The 25,550-nt window shown below is 41.1% G+C and overlaps 1 protein-coding gene across 1 annotated transcript in view; it reads left to right on the plus strand.

Annotated features, from left to right (window-relative positions):
• SPATA16 (spermatogenesis associated 16) overlaps positions 1-25,550 on the plus strand; it is a gene marked incomplete at its 5' end in the record, with an annotated part of 49,938 nt that overhangs the window by 13,593 nt on the left and 10,795 nt on the right. Inside the window, 4 exons of the mRNA XM_029086787.1 lie at positions 8,738-8,822; positions 21,775-21,922; positions 24,051-24,197; positions 24,434-24,546. Coding sequence (XP_028942620.1) covers positions 8,738-8,822; positions 21,775-21,922; positions 24,051-24,197; positions 24,434-24,546 — 493 coding nt within the window. The remainder of the gene's footprint in view (positions 1-8,737; positions 8,823-21,774; positions 21,923-24,050; positions 24,198-24,433; positions 24,547-25,550) is intronic.

Raw genomic sequence — 25,550 nt, forward strand, 5'->3', positions numbered from 1 at the left:
GCCTAGTTTAACATAGTGTTATAGCAACTGTGCAGAGCTGCTTCTGCAGATTGTGTTAAACTAAGCTTAGCACTGCTGTCATCTCACTGGAGTCATTGGTCTTAGTCGAACCCCACTAATGGTGCAGAATGTACTCTCCTCGTTACAGACAGACTGTGGCATACAGACATGTGGCTGCACTTTCTGGATATACAAACTTGGTTTTTCTTAGCATAAACTGTCATTTATTTCTGCTTGCTTTTTGCACAGGAATGAGGTCACTGTATTTCTTTGCCGGCTTTTAAGTACCCCTTGCCTCCCCACTCCCCCTCATTCGCTTTTTAAGATATTCCATAATCCATTAAATACACCCAGAACACTGCACGGGTATGTGAACAGAAGGGGCTGGTTGTGAGCAGTACTGCTTGGCACAAGCAGCATGGATTATCACATTTAATTTAATTCAGCCTACCTATCAAGCTGGGATCCCCTGAGATTTTGTCTCTCAGGAGGTACTAGACCAGAGTTCAGAGAAAGTCATAGGTTAGAGTGGAGTCAACTGTAATTTAAGTGCCTCTCAAGTTCCTGTGTGTGCAATTTTCACTAGTACAGCCCAGTATCAGGAGAATAAGCATATGAAGCAGACTAAATGCAAGGATGTCTGAATTAATCTAAGGAGTCTGACATGCCCCTATCTGCATCACATCTGAACGTTGTCAGTTGCATAGTGATTCCTCCAGGATAGCACTGTGATAGGATGCCACCATGTAGAGTGCAGCCTAAGGCCGTTTGGAATTGTAAAGCAATCCTAGAAAGACCACTGTGGGGTCACAGCATCTGCAAATGATGAATTCCAAAGTGCTGCAAACACTTTCACTCAGATGTCAGCTAGTAAATATATTTCTCCTCTATTGGTATCTCTGATGTTAGGAGACTGCTCTTGACAAACACAGTGAAGATTTAAACCTCAGAAGGAAGAAAACCTATTTCAGTTGAAAGACCATCTTGGCCTTTGAATAAATGGGCATAAATTTCTATAAATTTAGTCTGGAAGTTATTAGGAAGTTTTAGGCATTGGAAGGCATTTTAGGCTTAGGATGAGCCTCCAATAGCAGCTACTGGAAGCACCGTGCCAAAGGACACGCAGCCACAGCTGATCACTTAATAACCAGAATGGAAAGTTCAGGAAAGGGTCTTGGGCTCATTTCTGTCACAAAAATGAGAAAATCCTCATGGAGAAGGTCGAGGAGAACTCAACCTTCCCAGCAATATAAGGACTGCTGCCTTAGGGAAGGATGAGATAAGGGACATGGATGAGCAAGGGGATGCATAAGCCACAGAAGAACCTCAGAGGTCTGCACTGTCTCTAAGGTCAGAGCAGCCAAACCCCTGGCCCCTGCTTTCAAGGACAAGAGCACTAGAAAGGGAACATGCACCCAAGGGTGACCCTCAAATCTACTGAATGAAGAGGCATCACAGCCTGTTGATCCTTCAAGTCACCAAGCCCACAGGCTGCGACCCCACAGCTGCCTGTTAGGCACCTGCAGGAGGTGGTCTAACCAGATGAGCAATAAGGCATGAAAGCAATTTTCCTTCTTTACTTCTTTGGTGCAGGCTGTTGCTGACACTGAATAGCCTTGAATCAGTAGCAAGGTGAAAATCTGTAACTTGCAGAAAAATATGGCCACCTATTTACTTTGAAACTGGAGTTTTAGGTACAGAAGGGATTTTACCCCTTTTTATCATTAAGCTGTATAGCTCTCATCTTTCTGCTAATCAAAATGCTGTGCTGATTTAACAGTGTCACTGTGTTCTGTGAAAAGCTTAAGATAGCTCTTTTATCACCAGCTAGAACACTGGTGACTTGAAATTAGTTGTATACATGTAAGGGAAAACAGACTGTCTGTCCCTCTGCCAGAACAAACAACTCATATTCATCTGACTGCATAGAGCAGGGTAAGCAATCCTTAAGGAGGAAGAAATTTTAGCATTTTAATAGCTGTGATTGGGCTGACTCAGCTTTTTGACATTCCCCTTTAAAAAAAAATAAAAATCTAGATAATCCCATCAGCTGAAAAGCAAACTAGATCTGCAAGTCGTAAACCTCAGCCCCCTGTATGAATTCAGGTCTGCATCCTGCCTTAGTCAGACTTGAAAGTGTAGCAGCCAAAAGCTAGGTGAATAATTTGGGTTAGTTTGTACATTGGGTTTTGATTTGCTAAGCATACAGTTGCACTAAGGAAAGATTTATAAACAGTTTGGGATACAAGCTCAAGGGGTCACCAGCCAACTGCCCCTCACACACAACTGTGTCTGTGCTGCTGTCTTTGCATCCTGCCTGGGCTTTCCCTTGGAAAACCAGAGCAAAGTCGATATCCTTTCTCTATACTAATTGTTTCAGTTTTCCTAAACTGAAAGAAACAAACAAAAAAATCTAATTCTATATTTTAAAAAAATCAGTTGTCATAGCAACAGACACCCCCACCCCTCAACACCATGAGGGCCCACACACACACATATCTCTGCCAACAAGTGCATCACATGGGGAGGACAGGTTGCCCAGGACCAGGACTGAAGCCAGCTCTGGTTTTCCCCACACACATTAAGGGATCCGAGAGCTTCTGCTTGTTTTGTGACCTCCATCCTCCCCAGAGTGACACTATGAAAGGAGTGCTTCATAAACCAGGTCTAGGAAAGCAGCTCTGACAAGCGCTGAGATCAGACAAAGCCCAGAAGGAAGTCCGCACGGCCTATTATTTAATTTGACACCAACATATGATGTTAGTCTGCATCTAAAATTACCAGCCGTTATTTCTGCACTGCACACATTATTCTTTATGACTTGAGACTGTCCAAGTGTCAAACAACAGCTCACTCAGAGGCTAGAGGCAGCCTTCAATACTACTTTTTCCACACCCCCTGCCAGAAGTAAATCCAAACATTGACAGTTCAAGGTATGTCCCTAACCCAGGGAGCATGAAGTACAAAGAGATGCAAGAGAGCAGAGCAAGCACCAGCTGGAGGCCAGAAGAAGCACAGACCATGTCCCTCTAAAAGTTTTGCTGCATCTCTGTTACAAAGCAGTTCATCCCAGCCACCCCATCCCTGCTCCAAACAGCTCAGCTGTCAAGCCAAGATCTCTACAGCACATCCATGCTGACTGCTGCTTCTTTCATACCAGGTCACTGAGAGCCCAAGATTTTGCTGGGCTTAGTGACCAATTTTCTCAAGCATCATTTTAAAAGGCTTGTCCTTTCCCCGTGCATCGCTCAGCTCACATTTGTAAAACATTCTCTACAGCCTTACATGGCAGTTGTCATTAAATGGGAAACATTTATTATCACTGCAAAGCAATCTCAATACAAAGCAGAAAGTTGTTACCTGCATGCAACCAACAGACAGATAATAATAAATATAACAAATGTATTCTAAATAGAGGTGCCATTTTCCTTGCAGGAAACTTATTTCTGCTTTCTAGGAAAGGGCTAACAATGCAGAAACTTCAGCAAAGACAGCAAGCATGTCCCATCACCAACCTGGAAGGGTCTGGCAGGACAGAAGAGCTTTATAGCAGATTCCCAGTGCATTTAAGGTTCACTGGTGAAATACTTAAAGTTTTAGACAGACCTCTGCAGGAATTAGCAACATCCAGGTGTTATGCATAGATAACGTAACTTTTTTTCCCATTTTGGGTAGCCTACATACAAGTAAACCCTGACATTAGTAATTTCATTCCTGTTCAGTATTCTGGAGTTCTGTTTATGTCTTATCATCTAATGGTTCCCAAGTGTCTCCATAACCTCAAAGGAATGAGTTTACATTTACGTAGGATATATGGAGATGTTTAAAAATTAACTGTTCTTATTTTGTTCATTTTTCAAATGGGATAATTGCATTAAAATAACTACCTCTTACTTACTCCAGTTACCAACATCATTTTCCTTTTCTAATCTCAGCAGAAAATAAGACAGATCATCCAGAAGAGAGCAGTAGCTTATTTTGCATCTTGTCTCTCAGACTCAGCACTATTAGAGATCTCAAATACCCAGGTGTCTGCATCAGGAATATTAAAGCTTCTGTTATATTGGAAAAAAAAAAAGAGATACACTTACTTACCTATTTCAAACAGCAGGTCTGCACAGGCCTAACATCAAATGGCAGCACCTGAGGCCTCCTATTAGTACCACTTGCTGCAGATCCAGGTGGGATCACTTGAAGCAGAGAGCAAAGGTCATTTTCTGCCACTTCTCCGCCTCCTGATCTTAGCAGCAGCTGGGGCTGAATAGCATTGAAGAGGGAAAGTTACTCTAATGTGCATGGGCTGTGGTGATTGCTGCGGCTCCGCCATCTGCAGAGGAATCCTCCCCTCCCCTTCAGGGCCCCTTTCTTTCTGTGCAGCTCAGGGGGAGCAGTCAAGGCCGAAGGGGTTGACCTTGAGTCTCGCCCTCAAGTTTTCCAGTGTTTGCAGTGGGAAATGAACACAGAAGCATTTGGCAACAAGGCTAATTTCTTGTCTTCTTCAGCAAAGTAACACTTTGTTGCATTCCAGAAAACTCCACCTATTTTTTTTAAACCCAGCCCATCCATTTTCTTGCCACAGACTCGTGTGGCTGCTGCGAAGGATTTGGTGGTTGGTGTCAGGAGCTGTCATGCAGCAAAAGCTACTTTTGACTCTTTTCTTACAAATCGTGTGCATGTCTGGAGATGGGCTGAGGGAGACGACTGGTTTAGGATCTGTGGTGTGCTCTGTGCTTGCACATATAGAAATATATCTTATTGTTCTGCCCCCCCAAGTGGCCAGATTGAGCAGATATTGCAAGACACCTTTGGATCCTGGCTTACAACATTAACACAGATGGGTCTAGTTATGTTATGGAAGTTCACACTGACCCGAATTAACAACCAGGAAAAAAAAAAAAATATATATATATATATAAAAGGTTATATTTTGCAAGAAGGAAGTGTCACATTTTCTCTGACGTCCCCTAAGGTATATTCTCAGAAGTACTTCAGTTCTCACGTCAAACAGAGCTCTTTGGTGGGCTGCACACCTGAAACTCAGTCACGTTTTAAGTATTTCAAATTAGTAACTCAAAAGTGGTGGATGGTTCTGTAAATATGAGGCCAATATTTCTGAATATCAATGAAGTGGTTGTGTCAGAAGTGGGAAGAGGATGCATGTATCTGGTCTTTACCATTAGAGTTTAATCCCACTATCTTTAAAAACTGTAAAAATAAAAAATGGCATTTCATTTAGAAAAATCCATTACATGGTTTAAATAGGAGCTATTTTCCCATTCTTTTGTACTCTATGTTCCTTGTGCTCAGGAAGGTTCAAAGTTGAACTCTTACTCTAGAGGTACAAATCAGGGTGAGGTCTGTTGCTGGCCAACATCACTTGTCCAAAATCTCCACATGATGTAATAGCTGATCCCAACTGACCTGAACTGAAACCTCTTCCATCCAGCTCTTCACAAGCTGCCATTTCCCCAGGACCTATAATTTACAGGAGATGCGAAGTAGGACCTACTCTGGCCCTTACCTACTGCTGAAATGCTAATATGGTTGTGTATATACTATCCCAAGTCATATATAGTATATGTAATATACTAATATGATATAGTTCATATATCAGCCATATCGATAACATCATGAGAAAGAAAAGATGTTAATGAGTTTGGTCACTGGCTGAGGATCTTAAATAATAATTTCATAAATAATATTTGTTTAAATAATATTTTACCTAAGGCTCAGAGTGTCTCATGCACTTGTAAGTCTCTTACTGAAAGTTTTTGCTACCTGGATTTGTATGGGCCACGTGGACAGGTACTCAATGGGAGTCAGGAACTCAGATCTGTGCTTTATGCCATCATGTATTTCAGTGGGAGCTGGGCTTGTAACCCACCTAAATATTTCAGTCAGTCCTTTGGTTTCTTAGTGTTTAGATCCCCAAGTATTTTTCAGTGCCTAGCCCTACAACCATATTCAGGCAGCATAATTTCACCTGTGTCCCCGCATCTGGAAATTCATAGATCTCCATTGCATGTGTTGCTTTGGTTCTGAGAACTGAACCTTGGAGGCCTTCAAAGAAACCTCTCTGACTTGGGCAGATTTGGGGTTGGACATAGGCCACCCACATAGAGTCTTAGTGCTTGTGTTTCTTTTGAAAGTGGAATTTTTTAAGTAAGTCCCTCATAAGCCCTGAGGTCAGAGTAGCAAGCATCAGTCCTGACCTGTGCGTGCTCACTGACAACCGAGGAACTGAGAAGTAAAATTGGGATGGAGGCACTCAAAAGGCTCGGAGGGGTTTTATTTATGTGCTTCACCATTCCTGATGTAACGCATGGCAGTACGGGAGAAATCTAGCAGAGATAAAAGCAGATGTTGAAAAACTAAACAGGAATGCTTGAAATGTAAGCTTGCTTCTGATTATTTAAATAAGAACAAATAAAGAAGGAAGAATAAAGAGGAAAGACGTTTGTCTTGAGTTTAACGATGCCAGGAGACCTCTGCCACTATCAGAGCGATATTGTGCTGAGCTCGCTGTGAAGAATTAGCAAAAGATTGTGCCAGGAAGACTCGCACACCAAATAAGTAAATCAGTCAAATATGATTGTCCTCATTTTACGGCTGATGCTGAGAAACAGAGAAAGATGAAGCAACTTGTCTAAGAATTGATTCCAGATTTGTCTAGGGCTCTGCGCACATCTTCACATTGGAAGCAGTGCCAGACTGGGAGAAGAAAGTGTTGGCTACCACCGAGGAGTGGGAGACTGCAAACTGGATATTGTGTTGTGCTGCAGGTGGGATGGATCCTCACTTTGCTAGTCTGGGACCTCTAGTAGGGACGGCAAAGTATGCTGTGAGTGTCTCTGTGCTGACTGATTGAGTTGGACCTGTGGCAATGCTCCCACGGGGGCAATTGGCGACAGTGACACTCGGGTTTAAGGGTTTGCCAGTTTTAATCTTGAAATGACAGTAATTGGGAGGCGATATGTCCTTAGGATCCCAAATTGTAAGTGATCACTTGCAAATGTCGTTTGACTCCAAAAAAGACAAGGCTTTAGTGCTTGAGGATTGCTCTAAATTTAGATTGAAAGTCCCTTTCTGATGAGGTGGCCACAGGAGGCCACCACAGCTCACATACACTGCTAGGGACCAGCTATTACCATTGCCACGAGAGCTGGAAGCTTTGTAGACCACCTCCAGTAGACCAAAGTTACAGAATAACGTGACAGATTAATTGAAAGTCTTCCCTCAATTTTGTTCTACATAGTTATTTCCCTTTTGCCCCTCAGGGCACAGTCAAGGTCTTTCCTCAAAACCATCACCAGGTCAAGCAGGCAAAACTAGAGGCATTGCTCACCTTCTCTGCTTCATCCACAGGATCCATATGTCATTCCTGGGATTAAACCCTGGCACCATTTAGTGTCAATGAGAGTTTTGCCAATGATTTTCAAAGCAATTAGGATTTCATCCTTTGTTCATACTGTGCCGGCTGGGCTAATGCTGTTCAATTAGAAAGTGTTCTTTGTTCTAGTGCAGTCAAGAGGATTTTTGCCAATGATTTGAATGAGCATTGGATAAAGCTTATGGCTAAATCCAATCCTTATGCAGAAATCCATGGATTCTACTGAATTGCTTTTCTCCCAGTGAAATTAATGGGAGCTGTATGAGAACATCTAAGGGAAGATTTAGTTCCTGTTTGTCACAATATGTTACCCCCTGATACTGGGTCTGCTTTGAAATGTTTATTGTTAAATCCATGTATTTTTGGTTATATCTCATTAAGAACATAATACAGCCTTGGAAAGTACATTCTGAAAGGGTATTACAACAGAATTGGGATTACTGTTTGTGAGACACTTTTAACTAGGGGGAAATTTCAAATTCAATTTACAGTAATGTCAAAGCACAATTAATATATAGGCAATGATAAGGGGAACATGCAGAAGTACACATTGATAGCACTACATCAACAAATAAACTTTTGGTGCTAGTAATTAGGTACACAAGATTATTATATGTTTAATTGACTAAAGTGACAATTTGGAATTACATCTAGTCACATTTAATTGGATTTGGAATCTCTAGAGGAAAGGAAATGGAGAGCAGTGTGGAGAGGCAGCCATAAAAGCAAACTGATTTTCTGAAGTCTGTTAAGACTCTGCATTAATATCCATTGCACAATAGTTTTTTAATATCCTTCAGTCTAGAAAGAGTAATGCAATGATTGTCACAGACAGTGGGAGTACTAAAGCATACTCAATTAGGTAGCAAGATAGCTGATTACTTTTCTTTTGGGGGGGGGGGGGGTTAAGATATAGTTTAATCAAAAGTGAGCTATGTCTGAGTTTGCCATAGACAAGTGATATTCTCAGACTGCCAAGCGACAGAGTGTTATACATGTTGATGCTATCCTAGAAGAAGTGTACTTACATGTAAGACATTTCACCCACAAATATTTTAAAGCAAAAAGAAAAGCCAGACTAAAATATTGCATAGCAGTCATTAAATATTTGCTCAGGGTAAAATATGGAAAAGCTATTAAAAGAAAATGTAGGGTTGTTTGGTTGCAGATAGTTCAGCTAGCTAAAAATGTTTACTAATACTTGTCTTAAAGTTGGCCAAAGGCTGAGAGTTATGTGTAATGTTTTGATACAAACCTCATGTTGCACTCTTAATATTACCTCCTTTAAATATTGTTGTATACACCTTTCTCTCCCTGTACACTCATTTATTCTGCTTTTGTCATCAGGAGCAGCATGATCGCCCACCATATATACTGGATGGCAGGAGGCACCGAGCAGCGTACAAGCGAACTCATCAAACTGTATTGGCAGGTAAAAATTGATAGCCCAATGAGGAAGGAGGTGCCTATCTCACTATTAAGACCAAAATGAGGGATTACTGCTTAAAAGACTGCCGACAAAGGTAGCTCTTGGGCATATCAATCAACAGGACACTGTATAGTACTATCGTATTTATAATGAAGTAGATTTTCTTGTACTAATTTTAAGGGCAAAATTCAAGGTTGCTAACCCTTGGCTCATACTTCAATTTTATGGACTGCTATAAAATTTAATTCTGGATACTGTATAGTCCCCTAAGCTATTTTTTGTGAAGTCTTCCTGCCTTAGTGACACTTTCCTTCTGCAATTTGCATGATACTAATCCTCTGACACCTTTCCAAACTCTTCAACCGGAAGGGGAGGAAAAAATGAGCGTAACAAATGGTCTCAGAGGAACTTAAAGTGCTCTGTGAAGGATGGCTAGGTAAGACCCTGGTCTACAAAGATTACTTATGTGGGGAGTAGACCATTGACTTCAATGAGACTCATCTCTTGAGTGATACTTATTTGAGATGGCTGTTCAGCCGCATCAGCACAAATTTAAGTTTCAGGGTACCCCCTTCTGCTCTGAGAACTCTTAATACAAACTTGGAGGTGAAGAGATGCTAGATCTTTTGCTGAGAGAGGCTTATTGCTGCAGGAGCTTATCACTGCCAGTGGTGTCCCAGCCTTCACGCCCACCCTGGTTTCAATGCGACCAAACTGCGTTTCAGAGGGAGTGCAACGTCTGGGCCGCAGGCAGCAGAAGACCCTTCTGCATCCCACAGTGGACTTGGCCCTCAGGTCCTCCTTGTCCATACAAGGAATTTGATGATACTAGGAACAATATATGTCCCTTGTCATAAAATTTCAGAGTCTGATTCTGATCGTGACATCTATTTTATGTAAAGTGGTGCAAAACGTGTCCGACATAAGACAGAATAATAAAGATCAGAATCTGATCTTTTATCTTCACTTGCACTGTAAATTCTTCCTTTTTAAAACTATTATTAGTTGCATTCTTATTGGTAAAATGGAATAAATCTCAGTCCTGGGAGCTCCTGAATTTCAGTACTGCTGTGAGTGCAAAGTGCATCTCATTCAGAGAATTACCCACTGGGCTAGTGTTTGCAGTGCCTGTGAACTTTCTCATATGCTTTCCAGCAGAGAATTTCTTCTGTACAGAACAGTTTGATTTTTTTCCCCACTGGGTCAGACTCATTTAAAAACTTGAGTTCACAAACAGTTTTTATGAAGGGGTCATTTCTTCGAATGGAATGTCTTTTTTTGTCTCTTAACACTCGGATCCATTGACTTCCCCTCTTGGTGTCATGGACACGAAGCTTCAAAGAATAAACCTTTAAAGGAGGAGCTGTCATAGCTGCCCTCTCCCCCAGGGGTTCAGACTGTCCTACTATGTAACAGGGCCGAAAAAGTGGCATAAAGGACAAGATTCATCACGGTGCCTCCTCACAGAGTCTAAACCAAAAGCCATGGTTGGGCTAAGGTGGGAATGACCCAGAACAGAATTGGGGCTGCTGAATTGCTTTCAGCATCATCTTCTGGACAGCAGGAGCCAAAGGATTTTGACAGGGGTAGGACTCTGGCTCATCTCAGCTTCATGCCAGACCTCACAGCTCATTTCTCTTCCTGACGGAGAGTTGATGCGTAGGCCACTGTGGACCCCTGCAGCACCAAGAGGCACCCGCATGCTGTTCGTGCCCCGTTCCCACTCCTTCTCTGCCATTCGCCTGAACCTGAGCTGCTGTCATCTTTTTATCCGCAGAAGCTTTGAAATGTCAGTAGAGATCTAACCATTTGTTTGATCCCCCACTGCGCTTGATTTTCACTGGGAGACAGAGATTGCTCTGCGATTTTGTGCCTTTTGTGCGTATGCCTTAGCGTGGGCTAGGCTAAGGATTCAGTGGTATCTATATGCTGACACCCAAGCAGTAGAGGCAGCTGGGTGCCCAGTACCACTCCCACTCAAGTTAATAGCTAGCACTTAAGAAACACTGCTCATGAAGATATATCCCCAGCACTGGTAACAACCTTTTCCTTCCCGAGCTGATGATTTCTGTGCACTCAGCATCAGGGTTGACTTCAATGTCATCAGTGCACACCGCAACAATTATGCAGTATGATGTAGCATGTGACACTGCACTGGGACATTCCACCACCAAGAGATCAAGCAGAGGCAACATAATCTTTTTTTATTAATATTCTCTCTATTTCACGGTGCAAAGCTGAAAATAACTTGTCACGACTATACATGCTCATGTGCCTTTGTAACCAAAGCAACAGCTATTGATGCACGCTTCTCTTGCTAACTACTCCTCTGCCCCAGAACTCACTAGCGTCGGCTCACAACCATGAGCAAAATTTTCTGAGGAGGAAGGGAATAGATGGCGAACAGGACAGCTTGGTTTTTACTTCTGTGAAGAAAGATTTTTAGATTAGATATGTCACTCTCTGCTTTGATCACTGGGTCATGTATATAATCTTCTAGTGTGTCATCAACTACTTTTGTTTCTTCTTTTCATGATTCTTTTAACTGCTGGAAAAGGCTTTTCCTCCTCACAGCCTGTCTTCTACTTCTTTTATAGCTTAAAAATGTTGTACAGACCACTCGACTCCTTCAGCTGATGTCTTTACTGCAAAAAATTCAGGCCCTTAATTCACATCTGCAAAGCTCTTTATTATTTATCCTACTTCTAAATCAGTGTTTTTCTCTCCTGATCTATTCCTCATGCTCAGAGCAGTCTTTATCTTGTATCTCCTTTGGTTTTCTTCCCCTGATTTTGGTTTTATACTTTCCTTTGAAGTTCTTCTATCCCTGACATCAACTGCCAGGAGTCCTCTTTCTTCAAAACTCTTCTTAAAACATCCTCAAATTGCTCCCCTCCTCATTATTAACTTTTACATATTTTTTCTTCCTCAGCAGTAATCTGTTCCATGTGACTGTGTACTTCCTCTTAGGCACACTGCAAGGTTTGTACTCTCAGATGTCTAAGGCCAGATGGGCTCATATTGACGAATTATTTGACTTCCTGCATAGAAACACCCCAGAATTTCACCCTTACCTTCCTGCATAGGTGCCAAAAGAGGCAAAGCAGACCCTGGCTTTGAGGAAGTTATCCAATCCCCATTTAAACAGTTTAACTCATCTAGAAGATTATTTCCTGCATGGTTGTCCTCCATTTCTCCCCCAGTTTGCAAACTGGGATCTTACTTGTCCAGTCCAAACTTTCAGCAGTTTATATTATGCATTCATCTCTGAAAGCTTAAAGATCCTTTAATACTTGTTATCTTCTCCCTGTAAAAGTACCTATGGATCACGATCAAGGCAACTTTAAACATTCTTTTTTTATTATCTTTCTTTGATTATCCCCTTTAAAGTAAATAATCTATTTCTGGGTCCTCTGTACAGTGATATGTAACATCTAATGCCCTGTGTTGGTTTTGAATATTAATGTCCACCTTCCATTCCACTCTTAGATAAAGGTATAATGTTGATGAGAGGTGAAAAAGTAATTTGTAATGGATAATATCATTCAGTAAGTTGGGTGTTTTTTCTCTGTTCAAATATTTTACTCCATGGATTGAAAATATACATTCCAAGTTAATATATAATCAAACGGAAGGGCTTTTTTTCATCATTCACTACAGAATATGCACTGGATGATTTGTGTATTGGCTGTTAGATTAGTTAAATAGAGTTCATCACAATAAATAATAATGTGAAAGTTATTAAATATATTTTGGTAGATATCTTCAGAGTGGTAGCAGCAAGACAAAGTTTAAACTTACTTATTACTATAGTCAGGCAAGATCCCTGGCATTTATTGTCAGCAACACAATTTCTCAGCTGGTAATAGCAAAACAAACAGTAGACTGGAGATATTTCATCCCATAGAAATGGTCCCTCTCCAGACTGTCTAGTTTTACCCACACCTTTGTAAGCTATTTCCACTGGCTAGAAACTGTGCATTATACTCTGGATGTTTCATTCTATGAGTAAAAACATATCACACCCGTACTACGATGTCAAAAATGCCTAACGTCATTCAACATGAACTTTGCCAGTATCTTGAAAGTCACAGCCTGATTTCACCAATATCTGGCACAGACATCTTGGTGCCTTTATTACCTAATTTATAAACATCTCAGGCTTAACTCATTAGCACACTACAAATTTAGTTGCTTTTATGTGAAAACCATGTGGCCTATTTTATACTGAAGGTTCGGCTCTAGCATCCATTACGCACTTAGATCCAAAGTCAATCCCATCTAGCCAAAGTCTTACACAAAGTGCCGTTGCACCAGCAACACATACATTGCAGAAACTAACAGAACCTCAGGAAGGCATTTCAAAGCCTGTAGGTTCATATCTGTATGCTTCCATAACCATCTGTACTAAATTACATTCTATAATGTAACCAGTGTGTATTTGCTACAGCTCAAATGGAGACCTTTAATTTGCATTGGAGCAAACTGGGCTTTTAGCTTTAGTTCCAGTTCAACCCCAGTGTTTTGACCAAGATTGCAGCCATCACAGAGCTGCTCTTAGCACATGGAAAATACTGGTTCTGCGATTGCTGCACACGGAGCTCATGAACTTGTGTTTCTGAGAATATTTCTGTCAGCTAAACTCATCATCACAGAGAAAGCTTGCAGTAGCACATGCATTGTCTGTCACGGAGGTTTGGGTATTCAGACATTTGTTTTGCTTTCTTGTTGCTGTTATGAACATCAGGTGCTTCCATTTCAAAAGCCTGGGCTGTTGCAAGCACAGAGCAATACACATATCACACAATAAAGCAAATGATAACTCAGTCTTGCAAGGTGGCTGAACACCTACAGTGCAGTGATGAACGCTGTCAACTCCTTTAGAGCTCAGCTTTATCTCACACCTTGTAGGGTGATGATCCAAGGCAAGAAAGTTAAAAGGAAAAATCTTTATGTGGCCAAAACCTCCTCCACAGTCTCAGCCGGTGACGAGGCCCGTCAGCAGTCCTGCATGCTCACGCTTGACCTGTGTCCTGCTATGGAGCATGAGGTTTCCAAGCTGGCAACGGCAGAGATGTTCTGCCATCCTCCTAATGGAATGACTGATAGGAGCTGACAGGCAGCCTCTCTGGGTAGCCTGGCCATCATATCATTGAGAAAATGTATTTCTCATTAATTCTTGAGGCTGTTTTAGCAGATCATGCTGTGCCACACTTCACCGCAGAAAAGTCCCTTCTTTAATCAATTCTGGGGGAAAATCCCATTGAGGTCAATGACTGCTGTGTGCACAGGCAGACCTAAGTGCCTAATACATGGAAGTCCATACTGTCTCAGAGGTTTGTGGAACTTGCTGCTTTAAGAATTAATTTTTAATTTACTCATGTGAGGAAAAACATTTCTCTTATCCCTCTTTATAAAAACTTCGAAGGACAACACTTGCCTTGAAGCACTGAGCTTTTCATTTTCTGGTGGAAAACTGGGATGGAATGGTTTTCCTCACCCTGCACATTAGAAGAAGATTTTGGCCCATAAACTGGAAGATCAGTTCATTCTTAAGACATTGCACTGGTATCCAGATGATCTCAGTGCAGCTTCTAACCAGTTCATGGGTTTCCCACATTCTCATTGCATCATGGCTGAAGCATGTGCTTCATTAAAATGCTAAAATTAAAGTGCTAAAATTAAAATTACTAACATTTTTTCAGGGCAGAATAAGCTTCTTCCTATTTCAGGGATTCAGAGCAGTCTGGCTTTGGAATACAATATTTGTAAGACATAACTCTCAGCAGCAAAAATCAGCTTCATTCTGCTCTCAGGTACACTAGTAAAAATAGGGAGTAATTGAAAACTGGATTGAGAAGGCAAATAAAATAACATAACAGAGAGTTTCTATCATATTCATACTGATTTGAGAGCTTTCTATTGCTGTTGTTATTGTTGATATTTCCATTCAAGAAACAATTCTGCATGTTCAAAACCAAGGAATTTAACATTTTTTCTGTATTCTTTCTTCTTTAATAACATCTACCTCCACGTATTTTCTACCTAGTTCTATTTTTCTAGTATGAGATCATTCATGCTAGAATAACTGTTGCTTGAATCACACTTATATTTACATGCTAAGAGAAGTTATTAGTTTAAATGTCACAATGATTAAAACAGATGGATTAATTGTCTTTAATTTAAGGAAAGATGGATTTATTTAATACTGGCTGAATGTAACAAGCAACACATACCTTGCTTTAGTTGGTAGCTGCTGAAATCCCAATATGAAACAAAATACCAACCCAATTAGGGTTTTAACTGTTAACAAGGGCCCATAAATCATGTCTCAAAGATGCTCAACAGGAACAACCTGGCCAGCAAAGCTCCAGACCATTTAAAAAATCTACAGGGCAGCTCAAAAGTAGTGTGCATATTTCCCAAGTAGGATTCTCAACTCATTTTGGCTTTCACTGGGTTGCAAAGCAGAGCTTTAAGATTCACAAAGGAAACTTGAGAAATCAGTGCTGAAAACCAGCCATTTTGTGCTGTTCTTAGGCCCTTATTGTTCCCTTGAGTTGCAAAGGTCCTTAAGAAGTTACACATTCATTATCCTCTTCCCTTTTTTTGTATACTATCTGCTTTCTTTGAGGAGATGAGGCTACAGGCAGGAGTTTGTGCTGTTCCCAGGATCATTACTGGTTATGTGGCGGCTTTCCATCTGCACATCTTTCTCTTGAAGAACTACAGAGGATATCATACAAGAGATAAAGTCACTTTTCAGAAACATCTCTATATACAGTCAACTTGTCTTCTACTAAATTAGCAGCCATTCAGCCACATAAAGTAGTTTGCTATTGCAATGACTCTGGCATGATTTTTCACTGCTCCTTTGAACAGTGCTGTCCATTTTACAGGCTAACTACATCAGTCACCATCTCTGGCTGTCTGATTCATCTTTTTACATTTAAGCCGAGCTCCCAAAAGACGTTGAGCTCATTGCTAGGAAGGACTGACATCTTGTTCAGTTAGTTTCTGCATTTTAGTTTCCTTTTCTTTTCTTTTTTTTTTTTTTTTTTAATCTTTTTGAGCTAAAAGCCCCAAGAAGCCCCTACAGCAAGTATCCTCCCAAATTTGTCCCAGGAGCATTTCCTAGCCAGGGTCACTCCCTGTCTCTCAAGCACTCGCCTGAATCACCAGATGGATGCAGCATCCAGGTCTTGGCCAGTGGCTCTCTCTATATTCACGTTAAGCACTCGGCAATGCTCAACCTTTAGCTCTGCTTGTCTGAGTTAAGATCTCTCTCTGAGCCCAGGCTACCAAAGCTGTTCAAGTGAGCACAGTTTATAATCCCCTTTCACAAAAAAACCCTGCTGTTTAAACTGCGACCCATTCTTGACATAGCGGGAGCCCTGCAGAGCTGACCCAACACCTGCTGAGGACTGGGGCTGGTGAAAGGCTTCTCCCAGCACTGGAAGGGCAGTCCTGCTGCTCAGAGCAGTCACAGCTTTACTGGAATTAGGGTATTTCTCAACAAGAAAACTCTCTTATCTTTAAGAAAGGGGCAATATTAACAAAACTGGTTAAAAGCTGTGGCTATGGCCGGTAGCTCCATGTAGAGGATAATTGGCTGGTTCACAGAGGTAGTTTTTTGATGTTTGCATCCACTACCCCACTGCCTCGTTGCAGATTTGTGTTTGCCTCTGTCACCACGCCAAGGAAGCATGTCTGCGCCGCAGGGAGCTGGGTGGCCAGGAACCTGCCAGCAAGGTGTGGCAGCCACACTGGCTGTCCAAGGGAGCTCAGCTCAGCTCGCTCCACCAGACTGGCACTGCTCACATCACAGCATCTCGGAGAGTCACAAGGCTCCAGCTGGGGCAGGGGTAGGTGGCCCAAGCCAGGTGCCACCTCTGTAGGGATGCTTGAGCTAGAGCTCCTGCCTGGTACAGATACACATGGCAGATACTGATGGCAACAAACCATCATCTGAAGAGTAACAGGGGCTCACCTTGTCAACGCTCTGGATCAACCTTGCAAAGCAAATATAGCCTGTTTCACTGGTCTCAGAGTAGCTCCACCACAGCAAGGAAACACTGAAACCCTCCACATTTACCCTTGCGCTGTGACGAAAGGGTAAGATCCTCAGTTGGTAGCAAGTGATATGAGAGCTGAGGACTCCTGCGGCTCTCTCCATGCACGTGAGTTTGTAAGACCAGAGGATGGGCTTGTGGGCAGAGAGCTTCCCCAAACTAGAGTTGTATTTCCACATTCCTGCCCAGGCTCTGCTGTCCCACCTGCCAGCATTATGGATAGTTTCATAGCAGTCTCCAGCCTTTTCCATACTCAATGTATTCTGAGGTATTCCTTTAATGAATAGTGATCTCTTTGGAAGGATATAAAGCATGGATTTCTTTTCTTCCAAAACATAAAGAGATACTTACTGGAGCATCAAACAGATCTTGAAGCCTAAGGTAACCCATCTATACAATTCCTCTGCCTTTCAGGAATCAGCAGAATACACGGATCTATTGCTGCAGCACTCTGCAAATCCACTTTCAAAATATACTGCACACAAAATAACTCGCAGAGACTTAAATACATTAATAACTTAAGAACCTAAATAAGCTGATATTTGATGTGACCTACATTAATGGGGAGGCATTACATGGCAGATAAGCAGAAAGTTCTCATCTATTGTATAATACATGATTTATTCATACCGTAAACATATTGAGAAAAGGATATGCTCTGGCATTCTGTCTACTTATTTTTCCCACAGAAGAAAAAAAATTAAAACTATGTAAGAAGATCATGCTGGTGAGAAGATATTCATATCACAACAGCAACAGACTTCGTGGCAGGGCTGCCAGCTACTTCTTTATGGTTGGAGAGATATAGAGAAAAGCACATAGGTTGCACCGCAGTGCACCCATACTTCTAACTACCAGCCTAAGAGTGCAAGCAGTTCATAGAAGAGGCTAATGGCTTTACCCTGACTGATATCATTGCATTAATAAAAATCATCAATAAAAGCATCAATTCCTGCTGTACTGTAAATGAGACAGTGGCTGAGTGTGCACTGCAGCTGCAAGATAAGGCACTAGAAAGATATCTAAATTTTTGGCTAATTCTAGATGTCAAGATAATTGGATTTTCCAAATTAAACTTTTCTGTAGTTAAAGAGGATTAAGGTTAGGGACTGTGGCAGGGAAAGCTACTGTCACTGTTATGAAGAATTTGCTGCTACAGTACCATTTTTCTTCTTCTATGTCTGCTCTAAGCAGGCAAAATGGCAAGAGCTTCATAAAAATATTGAAGTAGTTATATCACTTGCCACCAGAAGCTGGCGTGGGAAAGCTCTGTTTCTTGGGCATCTACCTGTTCATTTTATGAGCTCTTAATAGAATTTTAGTGGATGTTGAAGAGACAATATAAGATTGTCCAAGCTAAAGTTAAATTTTATTTAAAAGTCTGTGAAATGTAATATTGCTAGATATGGTAGAATGTAAGGATATTGCAGAGCCAAAGTGCTCAGAGAAGAGGAGTATGAGGTGTTGGATCACATATATGTTTAAATTCTTGATCAAAACCAAGTTTGCTGTTTAGGAATGTCTTTTGACTTTTTAATTGCCATGATAGCAATGTACATCCCCCAAACCTTGGGAATGCTTCTGTTTCATGAGAGAATTAATTGCTATTTTAATATATGTTCTGATAATATAAATACTCCTCGAGACACTTTGTCTCCAGATGGTTTCTCTGCAGACTTTCTCTGATTCCTAACACTTCCAAAACAGGGATATAAACCTCCTGACATAACAGAGCATGAGTCAGTCCCATAACTACAAAAAGAAATCTTCCCTTTCATCAGATTACTGTGCAGCCTCTTCTTGAGTGAGTTCTTGCAACTTCCCTGAAGCAAGATTTTGTCCACGACTGAGGTAAAACACCACATTCAATGGACTCATGTAATGTGTAGTCCTTACATTATTGTACATTGCTAGAGGATCTCTTTCTTAGGGTTTAAGGTCATTTCAAAGACTTCACTTTTTCTAACACTGCTGAAACTGAGGGCTGGAGTGTAGCATCATGTGATGAGATATCACTGCAGTGCTCACATGCAAGATATGCAAAAAAATTCATCTTTCCTTATCATCTTTAGCAGTTTAGCTGCTACCCCCATACTCATGAAAGAGCCCGACACTTCTTCCACTCTGAGGCCAAAACAGCAACATCCTCCCTGATGCATCTGAGAGGACATTGCAGAGAGGACCCTTCAGATGGAAAGACACCATGCAAATGTTAAAAAATAGTTGTCCTGTTCCCTCTGCAAGGACTCTCTTGAAAGTCCATTGGAGCCCTTGTGATCCTCCCCACAGTGTGACTGTATCTTGAGTAGCTGCACAGCATACAGCCTGACAGATGATGTTCTGTAGGCATCCCTGTTTCCTGGACATGTTGCCAGACATTCATCCATGGGTATGGACTTCAATGCATAAAAGCAGAAAAATCCTTAGGGATTTCATCATATAAAGTTTTCTCCTCCAAAGTTTTTATGGGCTGGGTTTTTATATCCTTAAAGACTTTACCCCATAAAAATCCAAGAGGATAATAAAACAAACAGCATCTACGTCCAGGGTCAGTAGCTTGGGGAAAAAAAATGCTCTTGAGTAATATTAATACCTTCAGTAGCAGTATTGACCAGAAACTATGGATCTATTCTTTTCCCTGTTGGCTGACATTTTACCGTTATTGCCCTCTGAGCTAGTCACTCTTTGCATGCTGTGCAGAGTCACCATGGGTGCATGGCAATGCAGAGATATTATAGGCATGACTCTGAATTGCTCTTGAAAAAAAACAAAAAAAAAAACCAAAAGTGAACTTTGCAGGTAAAATACAGACGTTGTCTGGTCCCACCACTCTCATTTTCATCTTGCCGCCATATATATTTAAATCGGAAGTGTATGGATAACACCCAAAACCACATTCACATGCTCATATTAATCCAGATGAGGAAATGGCTGCCAAGCTCTAGAAAATCAGCAGAATACCCAACATCTCACACAAAATAGGGCTGACCTAATTCTGTGCCTATATTTACACATGAAATTCAGTAAAACTTGAACAAGTAGGCCTCTGCTTTTTTTTTAAAAATGTACCTTGGAAAGCTAGATCAGTGCCATTGTTTTGCTGCTGATCCTCTAAGGGCCCTGAACGAGAAGATAATTAAAGTCCATAGAAATATGAAATCCTAAAATCACTTTTCTATAAATCAGTGCAGACTGGTAAGCGTTCCCGCAGGGAGGAACCAGCACGGATCTATTCAAGGGCCCCTGAGCTCTTGGCAGGAGGACACACTTGCTATTTTCTGGTCTGATACTTCCAGATCTGTGGCATTAACCATGGATAACACGGCTGTGCCCATGGAAAGCTGGAACTCCTTCTCAGCAGGGGGAGATGTTATTACTGCCCCAGGTGGTCATGATACTATTACACACATTTGAAGCTTGTTAATTTTCCAGGACTAAATACTGCCCACTCCAGACTTCTTCCTTTCCAGTAAATGCAGGATAATGGGCTGACTCAATATAGTAATTTAAAATATAAACAAATCCCCAGTGATATCCTCAACATCCAGGCAGAATATTCAGTGTACAAGCACTCAGGGTGCACGTATGGCAGCATATCCCAATATCTGCTCAAAACAATTATAGCACTTCCATGGTATTTCTACATATCCCATACCAATAAACACAATGGAAATAAACTGGCATAAGGCCATATCAGAGGAACTGTTCTCTAAAGCCATTAAAGAGAAGGACATAGATACTTAACTAATTGGCACTCCCAGCCTTCCATTCTGGGTTGGTGGGAGTTGTCGTCAGCTAAACAAAGGACTCGCAGAGGCACACTAGATAATTTTACATAGGCGGAGGATAGACTTGAGAACAAAGGTGAGGATTTGTCAATAAAACACCAAGCTAGTCCCATAATGATATTTTCTGTGAATCACTTCAGGTGATCTGAAAGATTAATACGCTTGGTTTAAAAAAAATTATATTTTTTCCTCTCATCCTTAATGAAGACTCGCAGTTCCCCCAGTTTCCAGAAAGGACTGCTCACGTCAAGGACACAAAAATCTTTGATAGCAATAGATATGGCCAAAGCAACGCGGAAGGTGGTCTTACCCAAACCCCAACCCAGGAGGAACTGCAGCTCCACCTCCCTTGCACTGGTGGATAAGCATACCAAGCATGGCTGTTTCCAGGCTGGTGGCTCCTCCTGGCAGTTCCAGCACTAGTTCATTGGGGTCCACCGAGTGTGAAATCCACCTCTCCATGTATGACCAGCACAATGCATCATTTGAGTCATTTTTAAGGGATGACAAGGTTCATAAGCTTCATGTTTCCCTCTGCACAGGAGTGAATTTTACCCTTAATGCAAATAGCATTTAAATGCAATATTTTAAGACTAATATCCCGTATAGACACAGTGTCTGATTCATGCCAACCCAAGGGGTAATATGAATGCTTAGTATTGTTTAACCAGCTCCCAAGGACTGAATAAAACCCTCAGATGAAAGATGTGACCTTCATAGAGCATGGAATCACTTTTTCTTTTCATCTAAAAGATAATTTATCTAATACTTTTCTCCTCATTGAAGACATAGGCTCGCTGCACTGAAAACTGTTTACAAATGTTCTTTCTCCATTAAATTGATTTTCTGAGTATAGATAGGCAGTGTTTTCTGGAACTAATTTAAATTCCCCTCTAATTAATATTCAAGACCAAAATATGTTATCTTTGCATGACTGTGCAATTATTAAAGGGAAAATATCATCTATGAAAGTAATTATTTTTCTTTTTTTCTTTTTTCTTTTTTCTTTTTTCTTTTTTTCTTTTTTTCTTTTTTTCTTTTTTTCTAACTAGCCATTAACTGACATGAAATGTATCATTTCTTTGCCTTTTTTAGGCTATGATTGTAGAAGCCATCACTACAGAAACATCTTTTTCGGTTATGTACACACCATTTGTGACAGAAGTCACTGACGACAAAATATATGAGATAAATTGTGCATTTGCTAGAAAGCACCCTGATTACATGGAGTACATCTATACAGGTAACAGCAGATTTCACATGCTCTTAAGCACTGTATATTGTTTGTGTGTGTGGCTGAGAAAAAGAGTTTGAGAGAATCTGAAGCATGAGCCTTTACATTTCTACACTTCTGAGGGAGGAAATTAATTTCTGAGATTTGCTGTATGATTGCACATGATTTAGGTAATCAAATCAGTGCTTAGGAGAAGCACAGTTTGTAATCCCTGTCTACCATTTACTTGCTGATAAGACTTTGTGGAGAATTTCTAGGGACAAAAGTATTGGCATTAAAAGGAGCGTAAAATAAAACTCCCCGAATCTGATTTTTAAAAAGATAAAGTCATATTTCACATAATACCCTCAATTTACAGCAAGGGTGAGACTTCCAGGAGCACATAAGCAGCAAGGGTTGCACTGAAACAGAGTTTGTGTTCATAAATCACTGAATTACTCTGAAAGTGTCACCAGTCATTTTCTCACTCCTTCCAATAAGGAAAAGGAATGAGGGGAAAAACAAAACAAAACAAAACAAAACAACAAAAAAAAAAAACTTGAAAGATCTCAGTCCTGTGGTACTTTAGTTAATTATAAAACAAATTGATTAGAGCCAGTTCTGCCCTCAAATATATTTGTTTACAAAAATCTATCGATTAAAAGTCTTGCTTCAATTTTATACAGATTCCACTAAGTGCAGGTTCTGGAATCACTGAAGTTTCTAGGAATGAAATGGGATAGATAGCCAAGAAAAAACAATAGGAGGATGAGGATTTTGAGAGCGCAGTGATGTTAGAGGTCTCATACAGGTGGGACCTCTCCCAACCTCATTCCTTTCTGTCCTGGAAACCCTTTCAGTGAGAGCAGACACAGCTCCTTTTCCTAGACTCGATGCTGGGATATCTCAAAACAGTGTTAGGTGAAGTCAGCCTAGTAGGGGTTTCTCAACTATTCAGGTCTGACCTACAATCACACTGCCCACCAAAAAACATCACAAGCAACAAGTTTAGCTCATTGTCAGTGTGGGACCACTGAGCATTCCACCTGCAGGTCTGCATCTCACATGGGTGAAATTAAAAATATGAGCTAAGCCCCATTTTAACAGTGGGTGTGAAATACCAGACATCTCATGAACACATTATTTTAAATAACCTTCCTATTCTGTAACTATCATCCATCCAATTTTAGTTCAAGTTCTGCTAGAGTGTAAGGACTGAACTGATTTCAGTGTTCCTTATTTTCAAGGAAAAGGAATAGATACACATTTAAATCCCAGTATATAATGCAATGCAGTTAGTTGCAAAATTGAGAATCCGTCAGAAGCAGGACATGCTGCAAGGGAAATATCAGGTCCACTCACTTTGATTTATACAGGGGTAAGTCCAGAGAGCTCTGAGTGGAGTTCTCCATTTGTCACTGTGACCGCACAGCCTGGCATCTTGAAAGCAGAACTCACCGAAAACAGAGCGCTCCTTTGTGAAAAGTGACACTGACATTCAATCTAGGTTTATTTTTTGCAGGGGAAGGGGAAGGAGGAAAGGACTGGTCTGGTTCCCTAAGCAAAGGTGGTTTGTACAATTGCTCTGAGCATCTGTCCTCGCTGAGGTCAGGGCAGATCGACTCAGCCGATACACAGGGGGTTTTTTGGCAGTGGCAGTCACAAACTCTGGACAAGCCACAGCACAGGCTGTCACGTGCCAGCTGGGTGGGTCAGAAAGGACATGAAGGGAGCCTGGGATTATGGTGGTGGTGAGAGTATAAACACAAATCTGTAGAAAAGGAAACCATAAATTCAGGGAACAACAAAACAGCTTTTTTTTTTTTTTTCAGTTAAAAGATCAGCATGTTACATTGCTGAAGTGTTGAGTTATTAATGCTTTGGAGGATCAGCATTGCAAAATGCATAAATGGAAAGAACGTGTTTTCTCTTATGCATCAGCAAAATTTAAACTGTTGATGGAAAAGGTTGCAAAGTCCGGAATTTCAAACCCCAGCTGTAGCTGGATGGGTTGGTTTGGTCACCTTTGTCTTGGCAGGCGTTCTGGATTACATTTCACTCCTTCTTAGACTTCCAATTTTTTCCTCCAAAAAAGTAACTTCTATTGCAACTCAAAAGAGAAGTGACAGAGGCAATTTTTTTCATTTCCCTATTCCAGACACTCAAGGAAATCATATCTTGCCAGAGACGACTAATTGGCCTTCTCAGGCTCCCCAGAAGTACTTACTGACGCTGGGTTTCAAAGACAAATTTATTGGAAAAACCATGGAAACCTGGTCAAGGAGAAAAATGCCAATCTTTGCAGGTACGACAACTTGCTCAGTAGGTGTGATAGCTCAGGGGTGACTTCCATGATCCTTGGTAAATGAGGGGCTCCAGGGGTTTCTTGAACCATTTCTCTGTCCCAACAGCCCTGACTGTCCAGACAGCTCTCCCCACCCTCCTCTCTCTTCCTCCAGTTTACCCATCATCTTGCTAGATCCTCTATGGAAAATGTTTATGAATAAACACAGTATATGGTTCTGTGATTTCATTTCCTAGACCGGGAGGAACCTTACATGGTTGTCACAACAGAAGAAACAAAAATGTATTGGGAAAACACTGGGCAAAAGATCCTGCCAGTAATGGATTTCATAAGAAGCACTAGATTATCTGTGAGTATAAAATTCCCTTTCTGGTGTGTGGTGTGTTTGGCAGCAGAAGCCTGTGCGTGTGTGAATGAGGTGTGCTTTTTGGTGGGTAATTCAATCTACACATGTTCCTCCTGTGTCCAGAAATGCTCAGCAAATTGCGTTAGGAACCGAGTTCAACTGAGATTTAGACACTTCTAAAAAGTAGCCCTGATTATTTAACAGAGTGCCCAGTTTGTTTAAAATCACTTTGCATGCAATTTTCTCAAATCTTTATGGCCTGTTATATCCCCGCTTCACATAACCAGCAAAACTACTCACTGTATTTAATACCCATAGTATACTGCACATATCACCAGGATGTCCATCAAGAGTTAATAATTGCTACTTGAAGCATTTTTAGTGATTTAGATCCTGATCCCTATGTAGTGAAGTATGTGAAATAACCTTCAAATCTGTTACAACCATATTGAAGGTGCATTAGTTAATTCTCCTCCATACTTTGTGCAATAATGTACACAGCTTTTTAGCACCATGGCTTTTGATTAGCACAAAAGGTCAAAAATCAAATTTGCATGTAGACTAGACTGTTTTAATGCAATTCTTAAATTATTCTCCTGAAAATAAGTGGAAGAAGCCTCTCCTCCCCAGACTGTAAATGCTAATGTTAACACTTTTTCCCTAGCGATAAGAGTTTTTTCGTTTTCTGTATGTTGAAGGCATCAGAGCCATTTCCTTGTCTTAGCAAATCACAGGATTTATATTCTTAGGTTTTGATACCAGATAGGAGGTTGACAAAAACGGCTACTTAGCAACCTCTAGCAAGGAAGAAACATTAGCTAGATATTTGAGGAAGCTATATCTCCTTTACTCTCAGAGAAGCAGCTGCTGAAACAACAGTAAGTGCTTGAGCTCCCCATGGTTAGTGGGAGGTAAAGGTGCTTAGTGCTTCTCCAAAAGGGGCATTCGTAAAGCATCTGCATCAGTGGGAGGCAGGCAGAGCAGGCTGAGGGCAGACATCCCCAAGG

Source organism: Antrostomus carolinensis, unplaced genomic scaffold (assembly GCF_000700745.2).
Source record: "Antrostomus carolinensis isolate BGI_N321 unplaced genomic scaffold, ASM70074v2 scaffold49, whole genome shotgun sequence".
Classification (NCBI taxonomy): domain Eukaryota; kingdom Metazoa; phylum Chordata; class Aves; order Caprimulgiformes; family Caprimulgidae; genus Antrostomus; species Antrostomus carolinensis.